This window comes from Oncorhynchus gorbuscha, linkage group LG13, assembly GCF_021184085.1.
Source record: "Oncorhynchus gorbuscha isolate QuinsamMale2020 ecotype Even-year linkage group LG13, OgorEven_v1.0, whole genome shotgun sequence".
Lineage (NCBI taxonomy): Eukaryota > Metazoa > Chordata > Actinopteri > Salmoniformes > Salmonidae > Oncorhynchus > Oncorhynchus gorbuscha.
In genome coordinates, this window is record NC_060185.1 from 77,260,187 (window position 1) to 77,287,639 (window position 27,453).

At 43.0% G+C, this 27,453-nt stretch overlaps 2 protein-coding genes across 5 annotated transcripts in view; one reads left to right on the plus strand and one right to left on the minus strand.

Annotated features, from left to right (window-relative positions):
* Positions 1–141: 141 nt before the first annotated feature.
* LOC123993548 (ubiquitin-conjugating enzyme E2 A) lies at positions 142–6,550 on the minus strand. Of its 3 annotated transcripts, none has more exons than XM_046295815.1 (6): positions 6,277–6,550; positions 5,933–5,990; positions 5,658–5,683; positions 1,578–1,667; positions 1,355–1,443; positions 142–1,177 (listed from the first exon to the last, which is right to left on the minus strand). In XM_046295815.1, the coding sequence occupies exons 1-6, from the start codon at positions 6,314–6,316 to the stop codon at positions 1,049–1,051; spliced, it is 432 nt and encodes a 143-aa protein (XP_046151771.1). In that variant the 5' UTR covers positions 6,317–6,550; the 3' UTR covers positions 142–1,048. The 3 variants fall into 3 exon arrangements, with proteins under 3 accessions (XP_046151771.1, XP_046151770.1, XP_046151772.1); XM_046295814.1 differs by having other exon boundaries at positions 5,910–5,990; positions 6,319–6,549; XM_046295816.1 differs by having other exon boundaries at positions 5,910–5,990; positions 6,277–6,545.
* A 6,139-nt stretch (positions 6,551–12,689) lies between these two features.
* LOC123993549 (ETS-related transcription factor Elf-1-like) overlaps positions 12,690–27,453 on the plus strand; it is an 86,317-nt gene continuing 71,553 nt past the window's right edge. The window contains exons 1-2 of one of the 2 annotated variants that reach the window (XM_046295820.1): positions 12,690–12,936; positions 25,183–25,352. The gene's annotated coding sequence lies outside the window, so the exon portion shown is untranslated. The remainder of the gene's footprint in view (positions 12,937–25,182; positions 25,353–27,453) is intronic. The other variant, XM_046295819.1, reaches the window with a different exon arrangement.

The window sequence follows — 27,453 nt, forward strand, 5'->3', positions numbered from 1 at the left end:
TTATTACAAGTTTTAACTGCTATATCAGTAGCAATTTGAACCATACCCCTCCAATGTTTGCAGCAATATTGTGGAGAAAAGGGAGGGATCTGAGACCAGCTGGAAACTTAGTAAATCATGTCACTCCATCCCTCAAGAAAAGCATGTTGAATGTATCATTTTTATTTACAAGACAATGTACAGTTTGAATGGTGTTAAGGACACTGCAACATTCCCATGTGGTATTCGTAATTACGTAATGATACAAATAAATAGAACTCAAAGTAATTTGGGCATCTAAACCATAAGATTTGAGCATTAAGTACAGACAACCTTTGCCTTGATACATTGAGTTCTGTGCATGAGAACGTTTCCCACAAATTCTCAGAGCAGGCAATTTGTCAATCATCCTCATAAATATGCTTTTGCACTAGTGTTACAGGACTTGCATTTAAAAGTGCACCAAGTATATGTGCCTTTCCGAAACACTTGAGTCCTGTTGGAGATATCGTTCAAAGAGCCATTCAATTCATAAAACAAAGCCCCAACAAGAACATGGTTTGTGCATGTAAAAAGGTAGGGTTTTAAAATTGACATTGGTTGGAAAAAAGTCCATGACAGGTGTTCATCAAATTGTTTCTTAGTTGGAATACTATCATGCTATAGCTCCAAAAAGGCAACCGTGTGAAAGCTAGAAACAAAACAGTCAAACCACAGCGAAAACCCTCAAACTTCTGGACATACACAATTATCTGAATCAATACAGCAAAATCACACTACAAGCCAAACTTAAAACACTAAAATGATAAGAGTAACTCGAACCCCCCACACAGTAACTTTATGTGCCAGGATAAAAAAAAATATGGGGATAAATTACATTGTAAGTAACCTAGATATAACAAGGTACATTTACTTTGATGTGCTCTTGTCCAGGAGGAGCATTATGCATGAAGAGAAACAAACATACTGCAGATAAAGATTCAAACCATGTGTATTTCATTTCCTTTGAGATATTTTTCTTCTGTTCTTGTTGACTTGAGGCTGGATATTGTTCATACTTAGTGAGGGGTCAACAATCACGCCAACTCTGTTCCACGATGGCAGACACCCGCTTCTCGTACTCCCGCTTGTTCTCCTGATATAGCTGAGCCGCCTGGCTGTTGGCTGGGCTGTTGGGATTCGGCTCATCCAGTAAAGACTAAGACGATGAATAGTAGACACGTCAGTAGCAACAGTATTCTGGCACCCATGACTAGATTTTTTAAATTAAAATTGTTTCAAACACCGTTATTTGAGAGAAAAAAAATATAAGCACAAAAGGAGCTTTATACAATTCAAGTATTTCATGAAGATTCATGGTTAATGCTGTGTATACCTGTATTGAAGTTAGAATTGAAGAAACATCATAAGTTGGACTCCAGCGGTTCTGAAGAATGTCCAAGCATATACTACCATCTGCGTAGACTGTACAACACAGAACATACATTTACTCCATAACAAAGACTGGTGGATTGTCTTGTTGACAAAGATTCAGCTGTTCCACTATAAAATGATCCTGTAAGCAATAAGCATGTTTCTAAAAATAAATAAAAACGTACCGTTTGGATGAAACATTTTGGAGACAAAACGCACAGTTGGAGGCTTATTAGGGTATTCCTCTGTGAATTCTATTGTGAGTTTGAAAGTTCCTGAAAATAAAGGATATGAGAATATTAATTATCAAGTGGCCACTAAAATAATCACACAATGGTAACCGGTTAGCTTGACAATCACCACAAATGGATCTGGGACCAGGCCAAAACAGAATGGCTTAGAACAAATTCAAAGTTGTCTTGCTGCAAAATGTTTTGAGCAATCAAATAGCATATTGTAATTCGCCACTAAATTGTTACCATTTCAATAAAATAACATATACACATCCTAAAGCACAAATGTACATAAAAGCAACTCAATGAGGGACATTTGCTAGAATGGAGGATTACTGGTGGGTCTGATATGAATATTTGTTGACAGATGATGTCAGATACAATCCCCTGGTTTTGACCAACAGTTAACCCATATTTCACAGGATTCAGTCACTTTCTGGCAGGCAGTAATCTCATCTCAGCGATTTAACAGGTCAGCTGGATTATTGTAGTAGTTCTGATAAGACACCACCTGGTCTACAATGTCGAATCAAAAAGGTTTATTGGTTGTATACACAGTTTAGCAGTTGTTATAGTGAGTACAGCTAAATGCTTATGTTACTAGCTCCTAACAATGCAGTACAATGTCAAACAAGTACACAAATAAAAATAAATATTTAGAAAGAATCCAATCAAATTTTATTTGTCACATACACAAGGTTAGCAGATGTTCATGGGAGTGTAGCAAAATGCTTGTGCTTCTAGTTCCGACAGTGCAGTAATATCTAACAAGTAATCTAACAATTCAACAACTACCTAATACACACAAATCTAAAGGGACGAATGAGAATATGTACATGTAAGTATATGGACTGCATTGTATAAAGTGACTACTGTTTGGGTCTCAATGTAGGCAGCAGCCTCTGAGTTAGTGATTGCCGTTTAGCAGTCTGATGGCCTTGAGACAGAAGCTGTTCTTCAGGCTCTTGGTCCCAGCTTTGATGCTCCTGTCCTGACCTCGCCTTCTGGATGGTAGCAGTGTGAACAGGCAGTGGCTCGGGAGGTTGAGGTCTTTGATCTTTTTGGCCTTTCTGTGACATCGGGTGCTATAGGTGTCATGGAATTTGCCCCCGGTGCTGCATTGTGCAGACCACACCACCCTCTGGAAAGCCTTGCGGTTGAGGGTGATGCAGTACCCGGCTGTAATATAGCCCGACAGGATGCTCTCAATTGTGCATCTGTAACAGTTTGAGGGTTTTGGGTGACAAGACAAATTTCTTCAGCCTCCTGAGGTTGAAGAGGTGCTATTACATCTTCTTCACGACATTGTGTGTGAGTGGACCATTTCAGTCTGTCGGTGATGTGCACGCTAAGGAACTTAAATCTTTCCACCTTCTACACTGCTGTCCCTTCGATGTGGATAGGGGGGTGCTCCTTTGCTGAAGTCCACGATCATCGCCTTTGTTTTGTTGACGTTGAGTGAAGTTGTTTTCCTGACACCACACTCCGAGGGCCCTCACCTCCTCTATATAGGCAGTCTCGTCGTCGGTGGTCATCAAGCCCACTACTATTGTGTAGTCTGCAAACGTAATGATTGAGTTGGAGGCGTGCATGGCCAGGGAGTACAGAAGGGGGCTGAGCACACATCCTTGTTGAGCCCCAGTGTTGAGGGTCAACAAAGAGGTTGTTTTCTACCTTCACCACCTGGGGGCGGCCGTTCAGAAAGTCCAGGACCCAATTGCACAGGGCGGGGTTGAGACCCTGTTGTGACTCGTCTCTCAAAGCGCTTCATGATGACAGAAGTGAGTGCGACGGGGCTGTAGTCATTTAGTTTAGTTCTTTGCCTTCTTGGGTACAAGAACAATGGTAGCCATCTTGAAGCATGTGGGGACAACAGACTGGGATAGGGAGCGATTGAATATGTCCGTAAACACACCAGCCAGCTGGTCTGCACATGCTTTGAGGACGCAGCTAGGGATGCCGTCTGGGCCAGCAAGCCTTGCGAGGGTTAACACGTTTAAATGTTTTACTCACGCTAGCCACAGAGAAGACGGGGGTGCGCCGTCCTTGTTAGCGGCCCGCGATGGTGGCACTGTATTATCCTCAAAGCAGGCAAAGAAGGTGTTTAGTTTGTCTGGAAGCATGACGTCGGTGTCAGTTACGTGGCTAGATTTATTTTAGTCCGCGATTTCCTGTAGAACCTGCCACATACGTCTTGTGTCTGAGCCGTTGAATTGCGACTCCACCTTGTCCCTGTACTGGCATTTCTCTTGTTTGATTGCCTCGCGGAGGGAATAGCTACACTGTTTATATTCAGACATATTCCCAGACCTCTTTCTATGGTTAAATGCGGTGGAACATTTTTGTCCGCATGATCAAAACAATCTTGAAGTGTGGCTTCCGATTGGTCGGACCAGCATTGAATGGTTCTCGTCACTGGTATATCTGGTTTGAGTTTCTGCCTATAAGACAGAAGGAGCAAGATGACGTCGTCATCAGATTTGCCGACGGAAGGGTGGGGGGCTTTGTATGCATCACGGAAGTTAGAGTAGCAGTGGTCAAGGGTATTGCGCATGCGCTTTGTGCAATCAATATGCTGATAGAATTTAGGTAGCCTTGTTCTTAAATTTGTTTTGTTAAAATCCCCAGCTACAATAAATGCAGCCTCATGATGTATGGTTTCCAGTTTCCATATAGTGAAGTTCCTTGATGGCTGTCTTGGTGTCTGCTTGAGGGGGAATGTACACAGATGTGACTATAACTGACAAGTATTCTCTTGGTAGGTAAAATGGCCGGCACTTGATTGGAAGGAATTCTAGATCGGGTGAGCAGAAGGACGTAAGTTCCTGTATGTTGTTATGATTACACCATGAGTCGTTAATCAAAGCATACACCCCGCCCTTCCTTTTCCCAGAGAAGTGTTTATATCTGTCAGCACGATGCATAGAGAAGCCCGATGGCTGAACTGATTCTGACAACATATCAAGAGAGAGCCATGTTTCCGTGAAACAGAATGTTAGTCTCTGATGTCTCTCTGGAAGGCAACCGTTGCTCGAATTTCATCTACCTTGTTGTCAAGAGACCGGACATTGGCGAGTACTATACTCGAGAGCGGTGTGCACGTCTGCGAAGCCTGGCAAGGTGGCCGCTTCATCTGCGGCGTCGTTGTTTTGGATCGCCTACTGGAATTAGCACCATTGTCCTGGCTGGTGGTCCGAACAGAGGATCTGTGTCGGGAAAGTCCCATTCCTGGTCGTAATGTTGGTAAATTGATGTTGCTCTTATATCCAATAGTGCTTCCCCGGCTGTATGTAATACAACTTAAGATTTCCTGGGGTAACAATGTAAGAAATAATACATAAAATATTTACTGAATAGTTTCCTAAGAACTCGGTGCCATGCTGTAATGTCAGAACAAATCCAATTAATACTGTAAAAGTAATCCAACTGCAAATCTATACATATACACTGGATGAATTTAAACAAAATATATTAAAAATGGCACACACAGCAGTAGATATATTACAGTGAGCTATGTCAAGCATCCAGTATATAAATAAATGTGATGTGTATAAACAGTAACTAAAACGCAATGTACAGTAGTAGAAATATTAGTATAAACTGTCAAGAATACAGTATTTAAATACAGCAAAAGGCAAAATTGATAAAATGCAGGAAATGAGCTTCCAGACTAGAGCCCGGAATATAAATATATGTGAATGGTGTGTACAGCCAGTATGGACAGTATATGAATAGAAAATGTGTGTAAAGCAGTAGTTATATAGGATGATCATGAGCCATGACTAGAATACAGAGTATACACAAAGTGGGTCAAACAGTATGTAAACATTAAAGTGACCAGTGTTCAATGGCTATGTACATATGGCAGTAGTACTAGTACTGCTAGTCTAGGTACTGTTCCAACTAACAGGTCTCCCATGCAATTAAATAGTCCATATCATGGTACTGATCACAACCGTTTGAGTTGTCAAACACATGCACAAGAATGTACAAGCTACAAAAAAGGAAACCCATAGCTAGCGAGCTATTTACCATCTTCAAAAGGTGTTCCCTCTGGGCTGGGGAAGAGAGAAAACAGTTCACTTTAGATAACTAATGTTAGTTTGATAACTTTAATATGCTAGGGACAAGAGGTTCAATGTTAATTTCTTGAAAATTAACAGATTATTCATAATACCCTACTTTGGATACATGTTACGACATGTCATTGGTTTTGCGGGTAACGTTATCATCCATTTCTAGCTATCTAACGTTAGCTACTACTTTTATAGTCCAGTCGCTTACCCAAAAATTACGGCATTCCATACCATGATATTGTTTTCCGACGGGGCTCCACTAACTCCTGCAGGAGGGTCCTCTTGAAGCCTGAGAAATAATATTATTTTCGATGCTTAATTAGTAAACGTTAGTAGTTCACAAGCTAGCTAATTAAAATAGGCTAACGTTAGCAGTAGTAGCCAGGCCAGTTAACTACAACTTCCAAATATTCAGGTGTAATGTTATCTTTACGTTAACAATCCATGTGTTAGTAACTTATTTATCAAGTAGCTAGTAACTTATGCTATCCAGTAAGTAACTGTTAATATGTTTGAGAACATTTCGCAAAAAAACAAACAATTCAGCTAGCTACCAAATCAGACAAACGCTTCACCTAGACATCCATGCGAGCTAGCAAGCTGCTCCTCACACATACCGCTTAAAATCTCTCATTAAACGTCGTCTTGCTGGAGTTGACATTTTATTCAGTTGAACTAAAACGTACGCATATGGTTGCAAGTCACACGTTTTGAAACAAACGATTTTCACAGTAATGATTATATTTCCCACGAGTCTTTCTCCCCCTTCAGACAGGAGCTGGCTGGGCTAGCCACTACTAACGTTACCACTCACAAGGAAAAGAGGGGTGAATATTGGTATGGTTCTTTTTTTTCTTGATTTGTTTCTACTTCTTCTTCTTCTTCAAGATTTGTATGGCGGATCGGATGCAACTTTTAGGTGCATACACCGCCACCTACTGTACTGGTGTGGGAGGTCATTCACGGCTTACCTACATTACATTCTTGATACGGTGATACAAATTGGGAAAAAGGAAAATTGCCAGTGTTGGAAAAAGTACCCACTTGTCATACTTGAGTAAAAGTAAATATACCTTAATAGAAAATTACTCAAGTAAAAGTGAAAGTCACCCAGTAAAATACTACTTGAGTAAAAGTATTTGGTTTAAAATATAGTTCATGTCATGGTTCCACCTGTCACCAGAGGGCGGCAGAGACCGTCCTAGAGACGGTTGTCCTTTGCAGAAGCTTGAATTGTTAACCATGTGCGTTCGTTTCCTGAGTGAGTTTTCGAGACTTAGTGTTTGTTGGTTTTTCAAGTTTACTGTGATCCTGTGGCTACCGTTTCTCAGTAAAGTATTATTTTTATCCTTAACCACTGATTCCGCGTCTGGTCTCTTCTCTGCACCTGGGTCCAATCTTACCACGTCACAGCAAGCTTCTGCCTCAACATGGACCCAGCAGAGATCACCCAGATCCAGAATGCTATAACCCAACAAGGAGCACTGCTGGGGCGGCAGCAAGAACAACTCACACAAACATCAGAGACCCTCGGGGCACTTACCGATTCCCTCCAACAACGGCCTAACCCAGGAAGAGCCAATGCCCAAGTCTCATCACCCAGTTTTACAGGCGTCGCCGTAGTTACCCCAGGGAATCTGCACCGGGAATCCAAGATCCTAGTCCCCAAGCAGCATGACGGCCACCCGGGAGGATACAAGGGGTTCCTCACTCAGTGCTCTCTGGCGTTCGAGCTGCAGTCCTCAACGTTTCACACCGATTGGGCCATGATCGCCTACATCTCTCTACTATCGGGCAAGGCCCTAGTGTGGACAACGGCACTGCCAAGCTGCAACCAGTCTTCAACCACCCAGTCTATGGACGAGAACCGGCAAGCCATCTGTTCAACCTCTGCCAAGGGGCCAGACCAGTGCCTTCATATTTGAGTTCCGCACCCTCGCCGCACAGAGTAGGTGGAACACTGAGGCACTGGTCACCGCTTTCCAGCAGGGTCTGTCTAACTCCATCAAGGATGAACTGGCCGCTCGAGAAATGAGAGAGGACCTCGAATCCCTGATAACTTTGGCCATCAATTTCGACAACCGCATCCGAGAATGTGTGAGACAGTGCTTTTTTAACACCGCCCCCGAATCCCGGTTTCCGGAGTCCCCCAAGCCCAACATTGAGGAGCCCAGGCAGCTGAGACGCACACGCACACCCCAGCTACCTGGTCACTCTCTGACACTACCCATAACCCTCCATTTGGACAACCGTCAGCACCACATTCAAGCCTTCGTGGACTCCGGGGCCGCGGATAAATTGAAGACCAAAACTTTTCCGCTCTCTCTCCCGAATACTTCAACGTCCGGGAGGCATTCAGTAAGAGGCAATCCTCCACCCTCCCCCCTCATCATCCATATGACTGTGCCATAGAACTCCTACCCGGCTCCACCCCTCCTGGGGCCGTCTGTACTTCCTGAAACAGCAGTCATGTACAATTACAACTGGGAGTCACTGGAGGCAGGTTTCATTCACTCCTCTACATCCCCAGCTGGTGCAGGCTTCTTCTTTGTGGGAAAGAAGGATGGAGGTCTGCGTCCATGCATGATTATAGAGGGCTGAACAGGATTACGATTAAGAATCGTTACCCCCTCCCCGAGTGGGCACCCGAGTGGTGCAGCGGTCTAAGGCACTGCATATCAGTGCTAAAGGCGTTACCACAGACATCCTGGTTTAAATCCAGGCTGTGTCACAACCGGTCTTGATTGGGAGTCCCATAGGGAGGTGCACAATTGGCCCAGTGTTGCTTGGGTTTTGCAGGTGTAGGCAGTCATTGAAAATAATAATTTGTTCTTAACTGTTTTGCTTAGTTAAATGTTATAAAAAATAAATAATAATAATTACCCCTGATATCTGCCACCTTGGAATTGGCCCTTGGAGCCCAATTCTTCATCAAACTGGACATCCACAACGCTTACAATCTGGTGAGAATCGGGGAAGGAGATGAATGGAAGACTGCCTTAAACACACCAAGTGGCCACTATGAGTATTTAGTTATGTCCTTTGGATTATCGAACTCACCGGCAGACTTCCAAGCATTGGTCAATGACACGATTAGGGATATGTTGAATCTGTCTGTTTTTGTTTACAACATCCTGATCTTCTCCAAGACCCTTCCAGAAAACATCCTGCACGCCGGCCCAGTCCTGAGACGCCTCCTGCAGAGTCAACTATACATCAAGATAGAGAAGTGAGTTCCATGTATCCAAAGTTTCTTTCCTGGGCCACATTATCTCTACCGCTGGCATTTAAATGGACCCCATAAAGGTGAGAGTCCATCCTGATCCTATCCGTCCCTTTGTGGTAGAGGTTGACGCCTCAGAAACCGGAGCAGGGGTGGTCCTTTCACAGAGGAACGAGGGGGACAAGAAACTGCACCCATGTGCTTTTCTCTCCAAGCGGTTCTCGCCAACGGAACGCAAATACGATGTAGGCAACCGGGAGCTCTTGGCAGTTAAGTGGGCCCTTGGGGGGTGGAGACACTGGTTGGAGAGAGCACCTTATCCTTTTCGTGAAATGGACAAACCATAAGAATTTGGTCTCCATTCAAGAAGCCAAGAAGTTGAATGCTCGCCAGGCTAGGTGGGCTATGTTCTTTAATAGGTTCAACTTCACACTAGCCTATTGCTCGAGATCCAAGAATCAGAAAGCAGACACCCTGTCCTGCCAACATGATGTCTCTAACAAGGAGAGGGTGTCACGCCCTGACCTTAGAGAACCATTTTATTTCTATATTTGTTTAGGTCAGAGTGTGATGTGGGGGTGGGCATTCTATGTTTTGTGTTTCTATGTTTTGGCCAGGTATGGTTCTCAATCAGGGACAGCTGTCTATCATTGTCTCTGATTGGGAATCATACTTAGGCAGACTGTTTTTCCACCTTAGTTGTGGGCTAGTTGTCTTTGTTAGTGGCCTGTATAGACGAAGTAAGCTTCACGGTCGTTTACTTATTCTATGTTTTGTTGGAGACATTTTTATAATAAAAAGAAACGTACGCTCACCATGCTGCACCTTGGTCCGGTTATTTCCACCCTGACGAAGGTCGTCACAGAGGGACTCCAAGCCCATCATCCCCAGCTACCGCATTGTAGCCCCCGTGATATGGAGTATTGAGACGACAGTCTGACAAACCCAGACCCGAGAACCTGACCCCGGCAGGGGTCCCACTAACAGACTTTATGTTCCGCGATCAGCCCGTTCCTGAGTACTACACACCTCTAAATGAACTGGGTATCCAGGGGTTAATCGGACACTGGAGTTCCTGAGGCGGAAATTCTGGTGGCCCAACATGATTAAAGATGTGGGATCCTTTGTTACGGCCTGCTCCACCTGTGCCCAAGGCAAGTCCTGACGACTGTGACTGGCTGGGTTGCTCCAACCCCTGCCCATCCCCAGCCAGCCCTGGTCCCACCTGTCTGTAAACTTTATCACAGGGTTACCCACATCCCAAGGGCTTACCACTATACTGGTGGTCAACAATCGGTTTTCCAAGGCAGCCCATTTCATCGCCTTACCCAAGTTGCCCTCAGCGAAGGAGACCGCTGATCTCTTGATTACCCATGTCTTTCGACTATACAGACTTCCCCAATACATTGTCTAGGATTGTGGGCCCCAGTTCATCGCACGATATTGGAAAGCCTTGTCGGTGAGTCTCTCCTTGGGGTTCCACCCACAGTCGAATGGGCAAACGGAGTGGACCAACCAGGAGTTGGAGGAGTTTCTCCTCTGTTTTGTCTCCATCCCAGGCCAGCAACTGGAGTAAGTTCCTCGTATGGGCAGAGTATGCTCACAACCCACTGCCAAACTTGTCCACTGGACTGTTCGCCGCTCAAGTGTCAGTTCTGGTTCGACCCCGCCTCCCTATTTCCTGAATAAATAGGCCGAAGCGGGGGTGCCATCAGCCGAGGCGTTCATTAGACGATAGCGCGATCCTCCTTGCTCCACTCCTCTGCCCGAGACCAAGGCAAACCGTCACTGAAGGCCTTTTCGGGCTCCTCTGACCGGGGCAACGGGTGTGGCTGTCCACCCGTGATCTTCCCTTACAGGTGGACTCGCTACATAGGACCATTCAAGATCCTGAGCCGCATCAACCCTATCGTCTCCAGCTTCCCAGGTCTATGAGGTTCTGTCCATCCTTCCATGTCTCCCGTTTCAAGTCCCATCTCTCCCCCCACAACTGCACCTTCGCCTGCTCGACTTGTTGATGGTCCCCCGGCCTACACGGTCCGGCGTCTGTTGGAGGCTCGTCGGGTCCAAGAAACCCTGCAGTACCTGAATTTGTTCTTAACTGACTTGCCTATTTAAATAAAGATAAAACAAACAAAAAACTGGGAGTGCTACAGCCCTGATGGGTGGGTGGGTGTGGGTGCCTGCCCGGGACATCCCGGGGAAGGGAATGATTTTTAAAATGGACCACCCTTGGCTGGAAATTCGTCACTCCTTCATCATGCGATGATTGTGTTTTCAGCCACCGGTAACTTGTGGGTGCTTTATATGCACTACAGTCAATTATGATTGCATGTCTACATATATTAAAAATATAATTATGAATATATGCCTACTGTATGATAGCTAGCAAATGAATTAGCTAACTAATGTTAGCCTGCCTAGCTGGAACGTCTGAATAAGGAAAATGTTTTATTTCTACAATTTCCAAAAGATAACAAAACAAAAACATTTACTTAGACCACTGCGCTACTCGGGGGCCCATATAAAGTGTTTTTTTTCTCAACGTTGCCGGGATGTTACGTGTCCTACTTATAGTTACTTAAATTTGACACTCATTGACGTCCATACAACAACAACTCGTTTGGTGATCGAAAAAACGGAACCTGCAGGAGAAGACAGATGTTGGGCTCCCTCTTGCTTCGCCTCTTCCTCTCTGTTTATAGCTACTGTTTTTTAGTACATGGCACATGTTACATGAAGTCGACACTAGGAGGGGTTGAATTGACATGGATAACAGAAATGTGGAGATGTGTTAAATTCAGACTTTTTTAAAACAAGGTTACCTACAGGCTACCTATCTGTAATAATCTAGAACATTACAATGGTAGAACTCTTTATGACCCTAAGGGGCTATAACCGACCTATTCACAAGTATTACCATTCCTCTACAGGTCAGATATAAATCTATACGTTTGCCTTTATGACGTATCTATTCCCATATGGTCTAGCGGTTAGGATTCCTGGTTTTCACCCAGGCGGCCCGGGTTCGACTCCCGGTATGGGAATTAAATATTTTAGTAATGGTCTCGTTCATGAAAAGCAACACGTAGTTGTTTCACAATAAATGGTAAAACTGCTCACAGAGAGCAGGACCAGTGTCTTTATCAGTTATATGCTAAACACTCTGCAACAATATCTGAAGTCTGGAATGTATATTGTTCAACTGGACAACACAGTTTTTTTACAAGATTAAGTACATTCCCGAAGTAGGAAATGTACCGAAAATGCGATCCCTCTGAAGTGGGCGTGATTCAAAATGTACTGTTATTTTGATATTCTAAGGGACAGTGTGCATTTATCTGTTTCAATGTATCAATCTGAGCCACATGCTAGGCGTTCTATATTTAATGTTTGTTTTTTTAATAGGCATGGCATTCCATAATGTTCGCGATTGTAAATCGAGTTGGTGGTAACACAATCTGCTATAGAGAATAATTCAAATTATAAAAACGAAGTGTCTATATAATTTTCAGTTCAGTTGAAATTCAGATAGGCCTAGTTTATTCTAGTCTATACCGGTAAATGTTTAGTCTTCTCAATAAGAGTAACCAACATTACATTATTTTTTCATAACGTCCTGTTTCTCCATAGTTTTTAATGCTAGACAATCATGTCTTATGGTTTCTTTTACGCCTGTTACATCAGGTTAGGGAAAATGTGACTGGTAGGAATTCCCCACGCATCAGCTTTCCGTAAGAAAAAAATAAGAAAAAAACTGTGTAACCTTTCGTCAAGCACGAGAAAGTAGTGAAACTGGAGTTGCCTCAGTCGTTGTGCTGTACCGATGATGTCGAGCTTTCATCTCACATTTGAAGAATTACATCTTTTTGGGGGATTATTACCAAGATGTTGATAAGTGCCTACTGAAGATATTTGGCTACTGTCCGATGTTGATGAAGCCATCATTCATGAGGCGTAAGACATTGGAATTTTAAATGTCTGACGCTAGGCTATAAGATAAGGACTAAAGGTGAGTCTTCGCTACTCGAATAGCTAATGATGTACTTCTGTTTTTTTTAAATGCTGTCTTGACTATTAGTCTGGGATGTGTATTAATCCAACAGTTGTGTTACCACCTCCCAAGCAGTCTCTTATTTTCTAGAACCCTCCCTTTCAATAAGTTAATGAGAGTTATTTAGGAACGTGTTATATTTATTTAATTCATTTTCATAGAGCATACATAAGGTATTTATTTATGTACATCCACAACAAAGTAAATAAGAAGTTTATACTGTAGTTTATACTGTATATTCACCTAGGCTACTACAGATATGGACTACTTTAATTTCTCAAATTCAAGATTTCTATTAAACCAATGTTCTGCCACTGACCCCACATTTGATGTGAAAAGCCTCCAGTCTGAATGACCTACTGTTTTGCTTTATTAACCCTCCTCTTACGGAGAAGCTGTGTCATTGTGCCACTACCATGCCTGCCTTGTGACAGGGGTGCTGTGTGGTAAATGTGTGAAGCTGTTGTGTGCTGCTGACAGAGCTAGTCTGTCTCCAGTGTCTCCTGGGTCCAGTGGCCATTTCTGCTTCATGTGAGTGTGAGGGATCAATTATACAGTCCTGAAAGAAATGGATTGTTAATGTTTTCTCTGTTATGTAAAGAGGAGTTCAACTACACCCTATTGTTGCCATCCGAAGTATTAGACATCACATTAATAAGCATAACCAATAGCTCTTCAGACTATGAATTTAACTATTGGAGAATAGTCTGTCATTGCACCAGTGCTTCTAATTTCCTCTGATTATTAGAAATGGCATGCGGTACCATTAACAATGTTCCACTTGTCATTCAGTTCAAGAGGTTGAGAAAGACCCCCTCTTTCTGGGGCACTTGTCTGAACCATGTCTGCTCATCATGGTCATCTAACATGTTCATGCTTATTTTCATGTAATAAACGACCTTCACCCTCCAAAAAATGTGATGCTTGGATCTCCACTAAACCGTGTTTTCTCAAATGACTTGAGCTCCTCAACATATCTGTGGCCAATATAAATGTTTGCCAGATGTTTACATTTTTCGGTTAAGATGCTGGCCTCAGGGACATTGCAAGCTGAGAAATCTCATTGGCCTTCCGTGCCTGCTGTTGTCTGGAGAAAGGGAGGGGTGAGACAGGGGAATACTTGTGCTCTTGTTATCCGGTGGGGGGTGGGGGTGGGGTTCTTGTGGTTCTCAGCTCCGCCCGTCAGCAACAGATATCAGCTGGTCCCTCTGACCCCACCTCTCCTCCACTGCCCCCCTCCCTCCCTGCAACACAGCCAACCTATCCCAGAGGCCTGGCAGATAATTGGAAATCTCAGTCTTCTGAAACCAATTATCTCCAACAAGAGCTCCTAAATAGGCTTGTCTGCAGTGTAGTGGTGTCTAGCATATGTTGCATGCACAGACTTCATGCATAGTTTTTTTTTAATCCCATGGTGCCTGCCTCACTCCACACTCCCACCCTCTTTCCCTCCTTCCCTCTCTCTCTCGGCCTTGATAGTCATGTGCATCAATGACCCTGCCTTCTCTGCCTTTGAACTTTGTTGCTGAAGGGACTTCTCCCGCACAACGGGACTTTGAGGGACTAACTTCCCTCGGCTTTCATGAGACAGTGCTTGGATTAACCTGATGAGAACAGGCCAGGCATCAGGTTGCAGTTGATAGTGTGTTTATACACACTGACTTGGAACACTAGCCTCTGTGACTGCCTGGCTGGGGCAAATGGTATCCCTGGTACTTATGGTGTGACCGTGATGTCACCATCAGCAGGGCACAGCAGCCCTAGCCGCTGAGGAGTGACTGGGTGACGATGATTCCAGACAATGGGTGAGCTGTGCTCCTTTGTACTCCATAACTATTGAGGGTTCCTGTCATTGTCCCGGCCTCAGTCTTGAGGTTTTTCTTAACCGGCAGAGAGCTGCCCTAATGGGCTCCTGGATATTGATCTTACCAGCTCACTTGTATCACACTTTTATGCTGTGTCTGAAGCACCACCATAGCCTCACAAAGGACAGATACCTTACATAGTGGCCTTGACAGAGACAGGTGAGTGAATGAAATGACTCTTGTGTTTGTCTTATCCTTTTTGGTCAGTGTTCAAGTCAGATGATGTGGGAAACATATGCTCTATCGCATCCTCTGAAAAAGCTTTAGATTAGAAGCCCCTGTAATGTCTCTTGAGATGCCTGGTTTGATGTCTTGTTTCCAATCAAGTCCAGTGATCAGTCTCTCTGAGGTAAATTAGTGTCATTTGACACCTCTCAACTAACCACAAGGTGGCAATGTTTATATGTTTCTCTGTCTATGTAAACAAGTATGTAAGTTGACCAAAATGTGAAGTAATATATAATATAATAATATAATAATAATAATATATGCCATTTAGCAGACGCTTTTATCCAAAGCGACTTACAGTCATGTGTGCATACATTCTACGTATGGGTAAATGACTCACTCAAATAAAGGAACCAAATTTACACAGAAAACCTGAAACAAAATCGTCATACTTCCCTATTTCACACCGAAGATATCTAACTGTGGCTGCCGTTTCTGTTGAAAGATAGTGGGGGAACTCGCTTTGTAAAGTTCCTTATTTCACAGTGATTTGGTTTCAACAGCTCTGTCACCTGAGTTCTCCGTCCTATGATATCTCAGTAGGCAGCGCTACAGCCAAGCGGCAGAAGTGACGTCGAAGAGAAATGGGAGCCAGGGGAAATTCCACCTGTAACCCCATCCAGCCTGCATGTTGCCTCACACAATATGAAGCATTTGACTCCATTCCAAACAATAAAAATGGACTCCATATCTCCATATGTACTGTCATCAGGTTAACCTCAGTGTTGATGTCTTGTAAACTACATAACGTGTCTTGTTTGGCCAAGATATACTGATGTTAGAGGTCATATATGTTAACCAGCTCCAAAATAACAATGCAATGTCTCAGTAGTAGCTTTAATTAAGACTTGGTAAACTTTGCTATGACCAGAATATATAGCTTTAATTCCCATGAAACATATAGGCTATTACCAAAGACGGTACAGCATGAAGATAAGCAGAAACTGCTTCTCCAATTTAAATCCCCGATCACACTTGTAGGCAATGTCATAGCGACATTGGCTAGCTAAGCTCATGCATAAAAACACGCCATCGTGTCTCATGCCAAACTGCGCATGTGCAGGCTGTCAAATCAAAGGCACACCTTCAATGTGAAGTTATTTTTGATGAAAATGAAAACGTGTCAATTTGTCAGTTTCACGAGGTTCGAGTAATAAGATGTTCAACTACTCAAGGCATTGGTTCGAATTTAGGTTGTGTTGTGCCTTATATATTTTAAAAACTAAGGAAGAATTTTTCACTTCTCTCATTTACTTCTCAAACCCCAAACCCGGGCCTGATCTGCTTGGCCTGTTTCGCAGCGTTCCCAGCGCCTCTGGGTTTAGAAACTGTGCCATTACTCAGTTATTACTCTGTTAAAACATTATGGTGGCAAAAGATGACCAACCACAACAGTGATTGACAATCAGTCTGGACTGATGCAGAGGTTTTTCTGCTGTCTCGTTTCTGGCACGTCATCGTCTGTTGGCACCATCTGATTGGTGCAAATTCAAGGTTGCACCTCTCAGTCCGGGTACTTTTTGTTGAGACTGATGTGTATGTATCTTGGGTATTTTTAGTCAGCACGCTATGTATCCGATGCTTGATTAAATTGGGTGGGGGTGGCTGGGTTGTGGTTTGACTACTAGTGTGATGCTCAAACAATAGCCAGCTAAGCTAACCACATACATAGCAGCCTATCACCACAAGGAGCATCACGTTCTCTCTCTCTCTCTCTCTCTCTCTCTCTCTCTCTCTCTCTCTCTCTCTCTCTCTCTCTCTCTCTCTCTCTCTCTCTCTCTCTCTCTCTCTCTTACACTGTCATTTGAATTGGTGCTTTGTGTTGTTGCCATGTGTTAGGATGCATGTTGGTCAGTGGAGTGCTACTAATGTGTCTGTCATGAAAGCTTGACGTGCGAAGTCATGTCAGTGTGTGCCTGTGACCATGTGTCTGATGATCTCACCTCGTTCAGCTGATCCACAGCGTCAAACAAGTTCACGTGTGAAATGCGACGGCGTCTTAAAGAGTGAGCTGGACAACATGTGTTAGCCAGTTAGCAGCTCATCACGTACACAGAGAAGCCGTTACTATCCTATATCTGTCACCACATTATATAGGCTAAATTACTGTCCTATATCTGTCACCACATTATATAGGCTAAATTACTGTCCTATATCTGTCACCACATTATATAGGCTAAATTACTGTCCTATATCTGTCACCACATTATATAGGCTAAATTACTGTCCTATATCTGTCACCACATTATATAGGCTAAATTACTATCCTATATCTGTCACCACATTATATAGGCTAAATTACTGTCCTATATCTGTCACCACATTATATAGGCTAAATTACTGTCCTATATCTGTCACCACATTATATAGGCTAAATTACTGTCCTATATCTGTCACCACATTATATAGGCTAAATTACTGTCCTATATCTGTCACCACATTATATAGGCTAAGTTACTGTCCTATATCTGTCACCACATTATATAGGCTAAGTTACTGTCCTATAACTGTCACCACATTATATAGGCTAAATTACTGTCCTATATCTGTCACCACATTATATAGGCTAAGTTACTGTCCTATATCTGTCACCACATTATATAGGCTAAATTACTGTCCTATATCTGTCACCACATTATATAGGCTAAATTACTATCCTATATCTGTCACCACATTATATAGGCTAAATTACTGTCCTATATCTGTCACCACATTATATAGGCTAAATTACTGTCCTATATCTGTCACTACACTATATAGGCTATGCAGAAAGTTTTTTCCTGAGGGGAGTTCTATCGTGACAGACTGTCCCTCCTTCGGGCCTGATATTTGAATTATTTAATAACTACATTCTACTATTGGGTGTTCATTCAACAGTACGCTTCCAAAGCCTGTGGACATTATATACACTGAATGTGAACAAAATACTTTGTTATGAAATGGCAAAGCTGTATACTAGACCAAACTTGAGTCCTTTCAGCTGTTGCCCATTGTTAGCAGTTTTTAAACCATTAAAAAGGAGAGTTCTTCCACAGACACAAAGTCAGTCAATTAGCCTCGGTGGAGGTAGCTCTGGTCTTTGTCCAGACTGCAGGTAGCGCATACTGTTCACAGAGGTTTGATGTGGACTGTCTGGAATGTTGGCCTTGCCGTGTGTGTTTAATGTTTAATGGGATGCATTTTATGTGAAGGGTGTGTGTTTGTGTGGCTCGGCTGGAAGGCTCTTCCTTCCTGCTGAATATTCTGCTCTTAACTACTGAAAATATGCCCAGCCATAAACTGCAGGTTTAGTTGAGTGCTCGCATTATTTGTGTAAGGATGTACTACCACACAAAATGGGCTGCAATCTTACAAAATAAGATATAATCATCACCAGGAAGTTCCAGGACGTGTTAAATGTTATCACATGAGCAGAATATTCGGATGCCGCAATAACCTGGATACCTATAACCTATTCTGTGCTGTACTGTACTGTGCTGTACTGTACTGAACTATACTGTACTGTGCTGTACTGTACTGAACTATACTGTACTGAACTATACTGTACTGTACTATTCTGTGCTGTGCTGTACTGTACTGTACTGTACTATTCTGTGCTGTACTGAACTATACTGTACTGTACTGTGCACTCAATTTCTATCCTGGTTGAGATTTAACTTAATCTGCATCCAGGTGCAATGGTTGTGTCATGTCAGGTTACTAGTTGAAACATGAGACCATCTGCAGATTATAATCCAGTGCATCATCCCATGGTCAGCACATCATCACCTCATTTGGCAGATCTATGAGAGTGACTCAGCTGTAGGCTATGTGCATTGGATGCATTTCCATTCAGCTATACGCCTACACCTCTCTCTTTGTTAGTTCTGTGTGGCTGCAGTCATCCACAGTCATTGCTGTGAGTCAGAGTTGAGGGCAATTCCATGGAAACAGAATTGCGCTGAGACTCAGATTTTTTACTTAAAATGTATGCCAAACAAGAATATATTAGAGTTCAGTCGAGTTTAGTACAGTACAGTACAGTAGAATACAGTACAGTACAGTACTGTAGAGTAGAGTACAGTAGAGTTCAGTACAGTACAGTAGAGTACAGTATATTCAGTAGTCAGTTATAGTTCAGTACAGTACATTATAGTGTACTCAACTTTAGTGTGTTCTCCTGTGGACTGTACTGAACTATACTCTACTTTTTTTTACTGTACTGTACTCTCCTGTGCTGTGCTGAACTATACTGTACTGTACTATTCTGTGCTGTGCTGAACTATACTGTACTGTACTATTCTGTGCTGTGTTGTACTGAACTATACTGTACTGTACTATTCTGTGCTGTGCTGTGCTGTGCTGTGCTGTGCTGTGCTGTGCTGTGCTGTACTGAACTATACTGTACTGTACTGTGCTGTCCAAACTTGTGGACCCAACTGTGGCTTGTGATTACTATGAATTCCCATTGTAGCCAATTCAAGTGCAGAAATTCTGTTACCGATTTTTCAGCAATTCCATTATATAAACAGCATTTATATCTGTAAAAACACTATAACTAATTAATAGGTCTACCTTTATTCATGAAATTAAATTATCCTCCCTCCTCATGGGGGGGGGGAGAAATGAGAAAATATCTTAAAGATATGTGGGTTTTTGGTAAAGGAATTTCAATGCACAAGGCAATGTTTCTGTAACCTACTGAAAGCAGAATTATATGTCCCAAACTAAATATAAGTGTTGATATTAGTTGGCAGGAGTCTTTACTTCAACATTATGTAAGGGATAATCAATGGGGGGCTATGCGTTCTATGGAAATGAATGAACAACGTGGAAGGTGTGTTTCACCACACGCTAGCGGAGTGGAACTAACCTTCCCTGGAGTCGCAGTATTTTCCAGAGAACGCATAGGTGATTATCCCTTTCATACCATGGCTATCACTTTATAATTTGCAGGTAGAATTGTGTTCAACATCCACTGAAGCTGGTAGCAAGTTTACCAGACAGCTAAAGTAGTTGCCTTGGTAACCAAACCAACAGACTTGCTAGTTTAGCTAACCAAACCATCAGTCCTAGCCTGCTATTATGAAAATCGAATTCAACAATGCCAATGTTTTCAATTAGACTATTGCTTTCAATAGCAGCTCAAACATATAATATGTAAGAATTAGCTATAGCCTATGAATTCTACCTTGCTGATATACTATGCGTTCTAGGGAAATAATGCACGCTGAAAAATTAATATATGCCTTAATATATATATATATATGAAATCTTACCTTTCATATGACACCCAATTTGACATGCTCCTATGAACTTCACATGTTGAAGCTTATGGGTCCTTCTACATTGAAATAACCTTGACCAATTCCCCAGTCCTGCCTGGTCACAGTCACGTAACATAACACTGACCAAAGCGGCATAATCTTCCTGACCATTCATTGTCTGCCAATTAACTGAAGGTTGAAAGAGTTTGAGTTAAGTGAACTAGAAAAGATTTTCTCCCCTAAGGATCATTGAAATAAACAATGTTGGCCTTTTTATTTTATCACCCATTGTTCAAAGTAAGTCTGCTCTGAGTAACATTGACACGTTTTCTATTGTCATTTCAAAGTGTTTCATGGTGTTTAGTTGTACCTCTTTGTCCATATCAGTGGGGCTCATTAGAATGCCTCGCTGACCCTTTCTCCCGCTTCACCCCAATCTGCGTGAGGGATGCTATTGGCCCAGTTAGCCCTGGCTGAGGACTTTCCTTGTTGCGTCCCAAATAGCACTATTCCTTATGTAGTGCACTACTTTTGACCGGGGCCCATAGGGGACCACACCTCTAGCTCTGAGTCACTCAGGGAACAGCCATCAGCTGACCTTGGAGCTGCACAAACAGCACTGCCTGTCCTTCACAAGGCTCCACATCTCATGCCCTCAAGGTTTGTCTTATTTAGGGAGTGAACGTTATTTATAATAAGGGTTACATGGAGAAAATCGGACCTCTCCCAAATGAAAATGGATGGCCCTCCCTTCAGCAAAATATATTTTAGGCAAACCCACCCTGTACCCAAAATAATAATTAAACAAACTGGATATTAGAGAGCATGTCTACCGTTTACCCTCACTTCTTGGAGAGATCAGAGCCTTAGATATGCAGTTTTAGAAAGTGTTATTCGTCCTGTAAGCATTGAATGGCAATGCAGGAATTTTGATAGCGGGCAGGGCTGTGGGCCAGAAGGTTTTTGGTTCACAGGTCACCATGGACAAGCGTAGGGGTGGAAATATCTCCTTTATAATAAAAGCATTGAATTAATCATCATCGTATTTGCAGGTCTGAGAAAAAAAGGGCCTTTTATAAAAATTTCATGCAATTCTACTTCACTTTACATATTAGTAGAATCTTTTTTAATGGCCAAAATGAAAGGCTAATAATTGAAAGAGAGAGAACCCTAATGTGTTCATCTTATCATATTTCTACAATACCAAGTCAGTGTGTCTTGTTTGCACTGAAACTGCCCCTGTTTGCAAATACTTAAATCTGAGATGTCATTAGGAATCTGAGCATGGTACTTTCAAAAGTTAGGCCTAACTTTCCACCCCAGACAGAGTAGGCCTACCGACGCAGAAAAATGTAAGTTTCAACTGCTGGCTGCTCTTCTTCTGTGGCTTAACCCAACGAGAGAAGGTCACAAATGTTTCCCTAAAAGCTCTCTGGGTTTAAACATCTATTGTTCAAAAAGTGAATAGCTTAATCAATTGATAGTGACAGAATTAGATTACTTCCCAAGCAAAGTTTATTTTTTGTCTCCCCGGCTGTAGAAGGTTGTAGCTCAGCCTCTGAATGTCAAAGAAATGAAACAATGACACTCCCATATGTATCGGAGTTACATCTTTCCCTGGTATTTTAAATCCGTACTGTGAGACGCCTAAGACAGCACTACAGGGAGACAGGACGGACAGCTGATTGTCCTCGCAGTGGTAGACCACGTGTAACAACACCTGCACAGGATCGGTACATCCGAACATCACACCTGCGGGACAGGTACAGGATGGTAACAACAACTGCCCGGGTTACACCAGGATTGTGCATACAATCCCTCCATCAGTACTCAGACTGTCTGCAATAGGCTGAGAGAGGCTGGACTGAGGGCTTGTACACCTGTTGTAAGGCAGGTCCTCACCAGACATCACCGGCAACAACGTTGCCTATGGCCACAAACCCACTGTCGCTGGACCAGATAGGACTGGCAAAAAGTGCTCTTCACTGACGAGTTGCGGTTTTGTCTCACCAGGGGTGATGGTCGGATTCGCGTTTATCGTCGAAGGAATGAGCGTTACACCGAAGCCTGTACTCTGGAGTAGGATCGATTTGGAGGTGGAGGGTTCGTCATGGTCTGGGGTGGTGTGTCACAGCATCATCGGACTGAGCTTGTTGTCATTGCAGGCAATCTCAACGCTGTGCGTTACAGGGAAGACATCCTCCTCCCTCATGTGGTACCCTTCCTGCAGGCTCATCCTGACATGACCCTCCAGCATGACAATGCCACCAGCCATACTGCTCTTTCTGTGCATGATTTTCTGCAAGACAGGAATGTCAGTGTTCTGCCATGGCCGGCGAAGAGCCCGGATCTCAATCCCATTGAGTACGTCTGGGACCTGTTGGATCGGAGGGTGAGGGCTAGGGCCATTCCCCCAGAAATGTCTGGAAACTTGCAGGTGCCTTGGTGGAAGAGTGGGGTAACATCTCACAACAAGAACGGGCAAATCTGGAACAGTCCATGAGGAGGAGATGCACTGGAGTACTTAATGCAGCTGGTGGCCATACCAGATACTGTGTGTTACTTTTGATTTTGACCCGCCCCCCTTTGTTCAGGGACACATTATTCCATTTCTGTTAGTCACATGTCTGTGGAACTTATATATATACACATGTTAAGTTTGCTGAAAATAAACGCAGTTGACAGTGAGAGGACGTGAGTTTATATATGTGCCCTCTGTTCCCCAGTGTCCATGTTGGTTATTGTCACCATGTCCGTTGGTCCTGTGTGTACCTGTTTGTTGTTTTGTGCAATTATTATTACAGGTCTTGTCCCTTGCATGGTTATTACGGGTCTTGTCCCTTGCATGGTTATTACGGGTCTTGTCCCTTGCATGGTTATTACGGGTCTTGTCCCTTGCATTGTTATTACGGGTCTCGTCCCTTGTATTGTTATTACGGGTCTCGTCCCGTGTATTTATTAGAGGTTTAACCTCGCTCTTTTGTTTGGATTACATCCCTGTGTGTTCTGTATGCATGTTTGTTTTGTGCTTCGTCCCTGTGCCTTTCATGGCATGTTGTATAATTTGGGTGGAGTATTAAAACCCCCTATTATGTTTTTTTAATTAAAACCCCCTCTGTGGTCGTCCTCGAGGCTGGTGTCATCCAGTGCGTCGGGGGGGGGGGGGGGGGGGGTGCACCAGCTCCGGAGTTCTACAGCACCCTCTTCTAGGCGTCATGAACTGTCTAATTACGCACACCTGGTTCCCATTTCCCCTGATTAGTAATTGTATATATGTGCCCTCTGTTCCCCAGTGTCCTGGTCGGTTATTGTTATTATGTCCGTTGGTCCTGTGAGTACCTGTGTTTCGGCTTTCGTGCTGCGTGTCCCGTGCAATTGTTATTACGGGTCCCCGTGCCTTTCATGGCATGTTGTGTAAATTCGGTGGAGTATTAAAAACCCCTATTACGGCTTCCTGTGCCTGTCTCCGATCCTTATACAACGTGACAAACATTTTTGTTTTTAATCAAATCTATTCTAGTAGTAGCAAGCTATCAAAGTTGACATCCGGTCCTCATCTTCACGCGCTCCATCTCAAACTGAAGAGAACACAGGCTATAGGCTAGTCCACTCGCAAGATAGTGAATTTTTGGGACTAGGCCTAATCAACAATTATTTTCTGAAGAAGCCGACGCAGCACAGCCATTGGTTTGACAGCACACAATAGTTTTGGATCAGCAAGAGCAGAGCAGGCCGGGGCTCATTGTTGGAATATCCATTGGCGTGTGTAATGCAGCCCAGTTGTATTTACCTCATCCCAGCAGATATCTTAGAAATATAACTTTGCGCTGTGCTTCTCCGAGCATGCACTTCGTAGCCTATAGGCTATGGATAATTTGATTGAGACCACACTAAATAGCCCATAGGCGCACTTGATATTGTGTGCCCAGTGGAGAATCAGAGATGAGGGGTGGCATCAGGCACACATCGATATATAACCTAATAAGCAACTAATTCTGAGAAACACTGAGAAATATTGATGTTTCATTAATTACAAATTGCATGACCCTCCCCTGTACTAGATGTAAAAATATTAAACCCTGCCCTTGACTGAAACTAAAAGAGCATGACCCTCCCCATTTTCCTCCAAGTAACCATTCTATACATTTCTATCCATTCCTTATGATATCTTCTTATGGTCTTCAATCAGGCCTTTGATTCAGTTCTATACTATTTTCATAGAACTGAGATAAGATGTACTGTACTCCACTGGTCTGGTTACACATCCACGTAGTTGCTGGAACTGCGCTGAAAGACAGGGCATTTGATTTCCATAGGGGGGCACGTTTTCTTTCTTCATGGGACCTCCAATGTGTGCACATTTTTTTTAATGGGTTTTTATAGTAAAATGTATTACATTTCAATGTGGCATAAACACCAGTCATGATACTTTCATTTGATTCCCAAACAAATCACTCAATAGGTGATGCGCGAGTTTTAAGTTTGGGGAACAATTTAAAACCATTTATGCCGATCTGTGTGCCAGTTATGATTTTCATATGCATATTTTTGTGGAACAGTTTCATATCAAAACTAACATATTATTTTCTCAATCGTTGTCATTCACTTAATAGTAAAAGTCTGAATTAAAATGCTAAAAATCTAAAAGGTCAAATTCAACTAATGCCATATGGACACATTGATACATCGTGATCCATTGGCAGTTCGAGACTCAGATTGCTTATAGGCCAATGCAGGAGTAGGCCTATCACTTCCATTGTCAACTAAGTAAAAATACATAAAGCCGACAAATATCCTGATGAAAATTCAGGTTCTTGTAATCGCATTCATCTCTCTACTCCACCTGTCTGTCTCCCTTTCTATAGGTCTTGAACTATCGTGCACATGGTATCAAATCAATCAACTGGGTCTGGCCTGAAGTTGCTGCTAGTGAACCTGCAACATTGTATCAACTAGCCTATTCCAGGCCCTACCCTGAGAGTTTCCCATGTCAGTGAGCTTGGGACAGACAACTGTTTTGGGGAAAAGTTTTCAGGTATTTTACTATGTTCCCCGGACAGAGACACATGCTCATTGCTCACATGGAGCACTCCAAACAACACAAAAATGTAAAAATTGACAAAACTCATAAATGATGGTCATGAATTGAACCAAAACTTGTTTGTCGCAAGTTTAGCAGGTAGAAGTCTGCAAACAACATTTCCACTCTGAGAATGAGAACGGTAAATGACTATAATGAATATATGTATTAACAGAAATTAATGTAACCAAATGATGGAGATTAACGGTACATTTACTACTGTTCACACATGTAATGGGGAATTGATCAAAATAAACAAAGGGCAATCAATTCACACATTGAAACAATGAAAGTGCAAGAATTGGTGCGAGACAGCTGAGTCATTCTGGAGAGCTGAGCACATGCATTCTGAAGAGAGACACACCCATATCTTCGCCACACCCCTCTTCTCGAGTCAACATTTTTCATTATACTCAAGACCAGTGGCGTCCCATCATTCAGGGCAGAGCCTCATCTGTGTTGAGCCCCCCCCCCCATGATCATTAAAAAAAAAAATTGCAATTATGTTAGCACAGCTGAAAACTGCTGTACTGATTAAAGATGCTAAAAAAACTGGCCTTCTTTAGATTAGTTGAGCATCTGGAGCATAAACATTTGTGGGTTTGATTATAGGCTCAAAATGGATAGAAACAAAGAACTTTCTTCTGAAACTCATCATTCTATTCTTGTTCTGAGAAATGAAGGCTATTCCATGTGATAAATTGCCAAGAAACTGAAGATCTTGTACAACGCTGTGTCCTACTCCTTTCACAGAACAGCGCAAACTGTCTTTAACAAAAATAGAAAGAGGAGTGTGAGGCTCTGGTGCACAACTGAGCAAGAGGACAAGTACATTAGAGTGTCTAGTTTGAGAAACAGACTCCTCACAAGTCCTCAACTGCTTCATCAAATAGTACCCGCAAAACACCAGTCTCAACGTCAACAGTGAAGAGGCGGCTCCGGGATGCTGTCCTTCTAGGCAGAGTTCCTCTGTCCAGTGTCAGTGTTCTTTTGCCCATCTTAATCTTTTATTTTATTGGTCAGTCTAAGATATTGCTTTTTCTTTGCAACTCTGCCTAGAAGGCCAGCATCCCGAGGCTGAATGAACTGTTTCGCTGCCAGACAAGGTTTCGCTGATAGTCAGGTGTAGCAGTGGTAAGGTGTTGGGACTCTGCTGTTGGGACAGCTTTATCTAGGCCCTAACAGTTTGCGGGCACTGTTTGTCACCGTTATAGTGCAATTAATGTATTTTTTTGTATTGTGTTGTGTAGTGGCTTTTCTGGCATGCATCGCACATTTATTTTTTTTCCCAACCAAAATGTACATACTAAAATCTCCACTGCTCAAGACACATTATCTTCACACATATTGTAGATGCTTTTCACTGACAGCAGCGAACTCAATAATCAGCTGGGCCTATTCCCACGTTCTGCCCAAATTGCAGGCTTCCCAAATCGGAATAGGCCTATGCACTTGTGTTTGAAACAATCCACAGCAAAAACATTAGAAGCCAATGATCCTCATGCTCTCTGGTGAAGTATTTCAATGATTTTATTTAGACAGGAGTATTTATATAATTTGGGCAAAATATCATTTTACTTTAGGGGAAGCCAGTATCCGCCAACCTTCCTTTCCAATTCACAAGTAGCTGAAACCAGACATCTGTATATAATGACGAGATGCTCACGTCAACTGTAAGCGGGCTGTCATGTTCCTTTCACTGAGGAGTGGCTTCCGTCTGGCCACTCTACCATAAAGGCGTGATTGGTGGAGTGCTGCGGAGATGGTTGTCCTTCTGGAAGATTCTCCCATCTCCACAGAGGAACTCTGGAGATCTGTCAGAATGACCATCGGGTTGTTTGTCACCTCCCTGACCAAGGCCCTTCTCCCCCGATTGCTCAGTTTGGCTGGGCAGCCAGCTCTAGGAAGAGTCTTGGTGGATCCACACTTCTTCCATTTAAGAATGATGAAGGCCTTGGGACCTTCAATGCTGCAGAAATGTTTTGGTACCCTTCCCTAGATCTGTGCCTCAACACAATCTTGTCTCTGAGCTTTACGGACAATTCCTTCGACCTCG

Coding starts and splice junctions, on each gene's coding strand:
- LOC123993548 (XM_046295814.1), bottom strand. CDS start 6,362: ATGTCAACTCCAGCAAGACGACGTTTAATGAGAGATTTTAAGCG. Junction 5,991..6,318: donor TTAATGAGAGATTTTAAGCG/GTATGTGTGAGG, acceptor ATTATTTCTCAG/GCTTCAAGAGGACCCTCCTG. Junction 5,684..5,909: donor TGGAATGCCGTAATTTTTGG/GTAAGCGACTGG, acceptor TCTCTTCCCCAG/CCCAGAGGGAACACCTTTTG.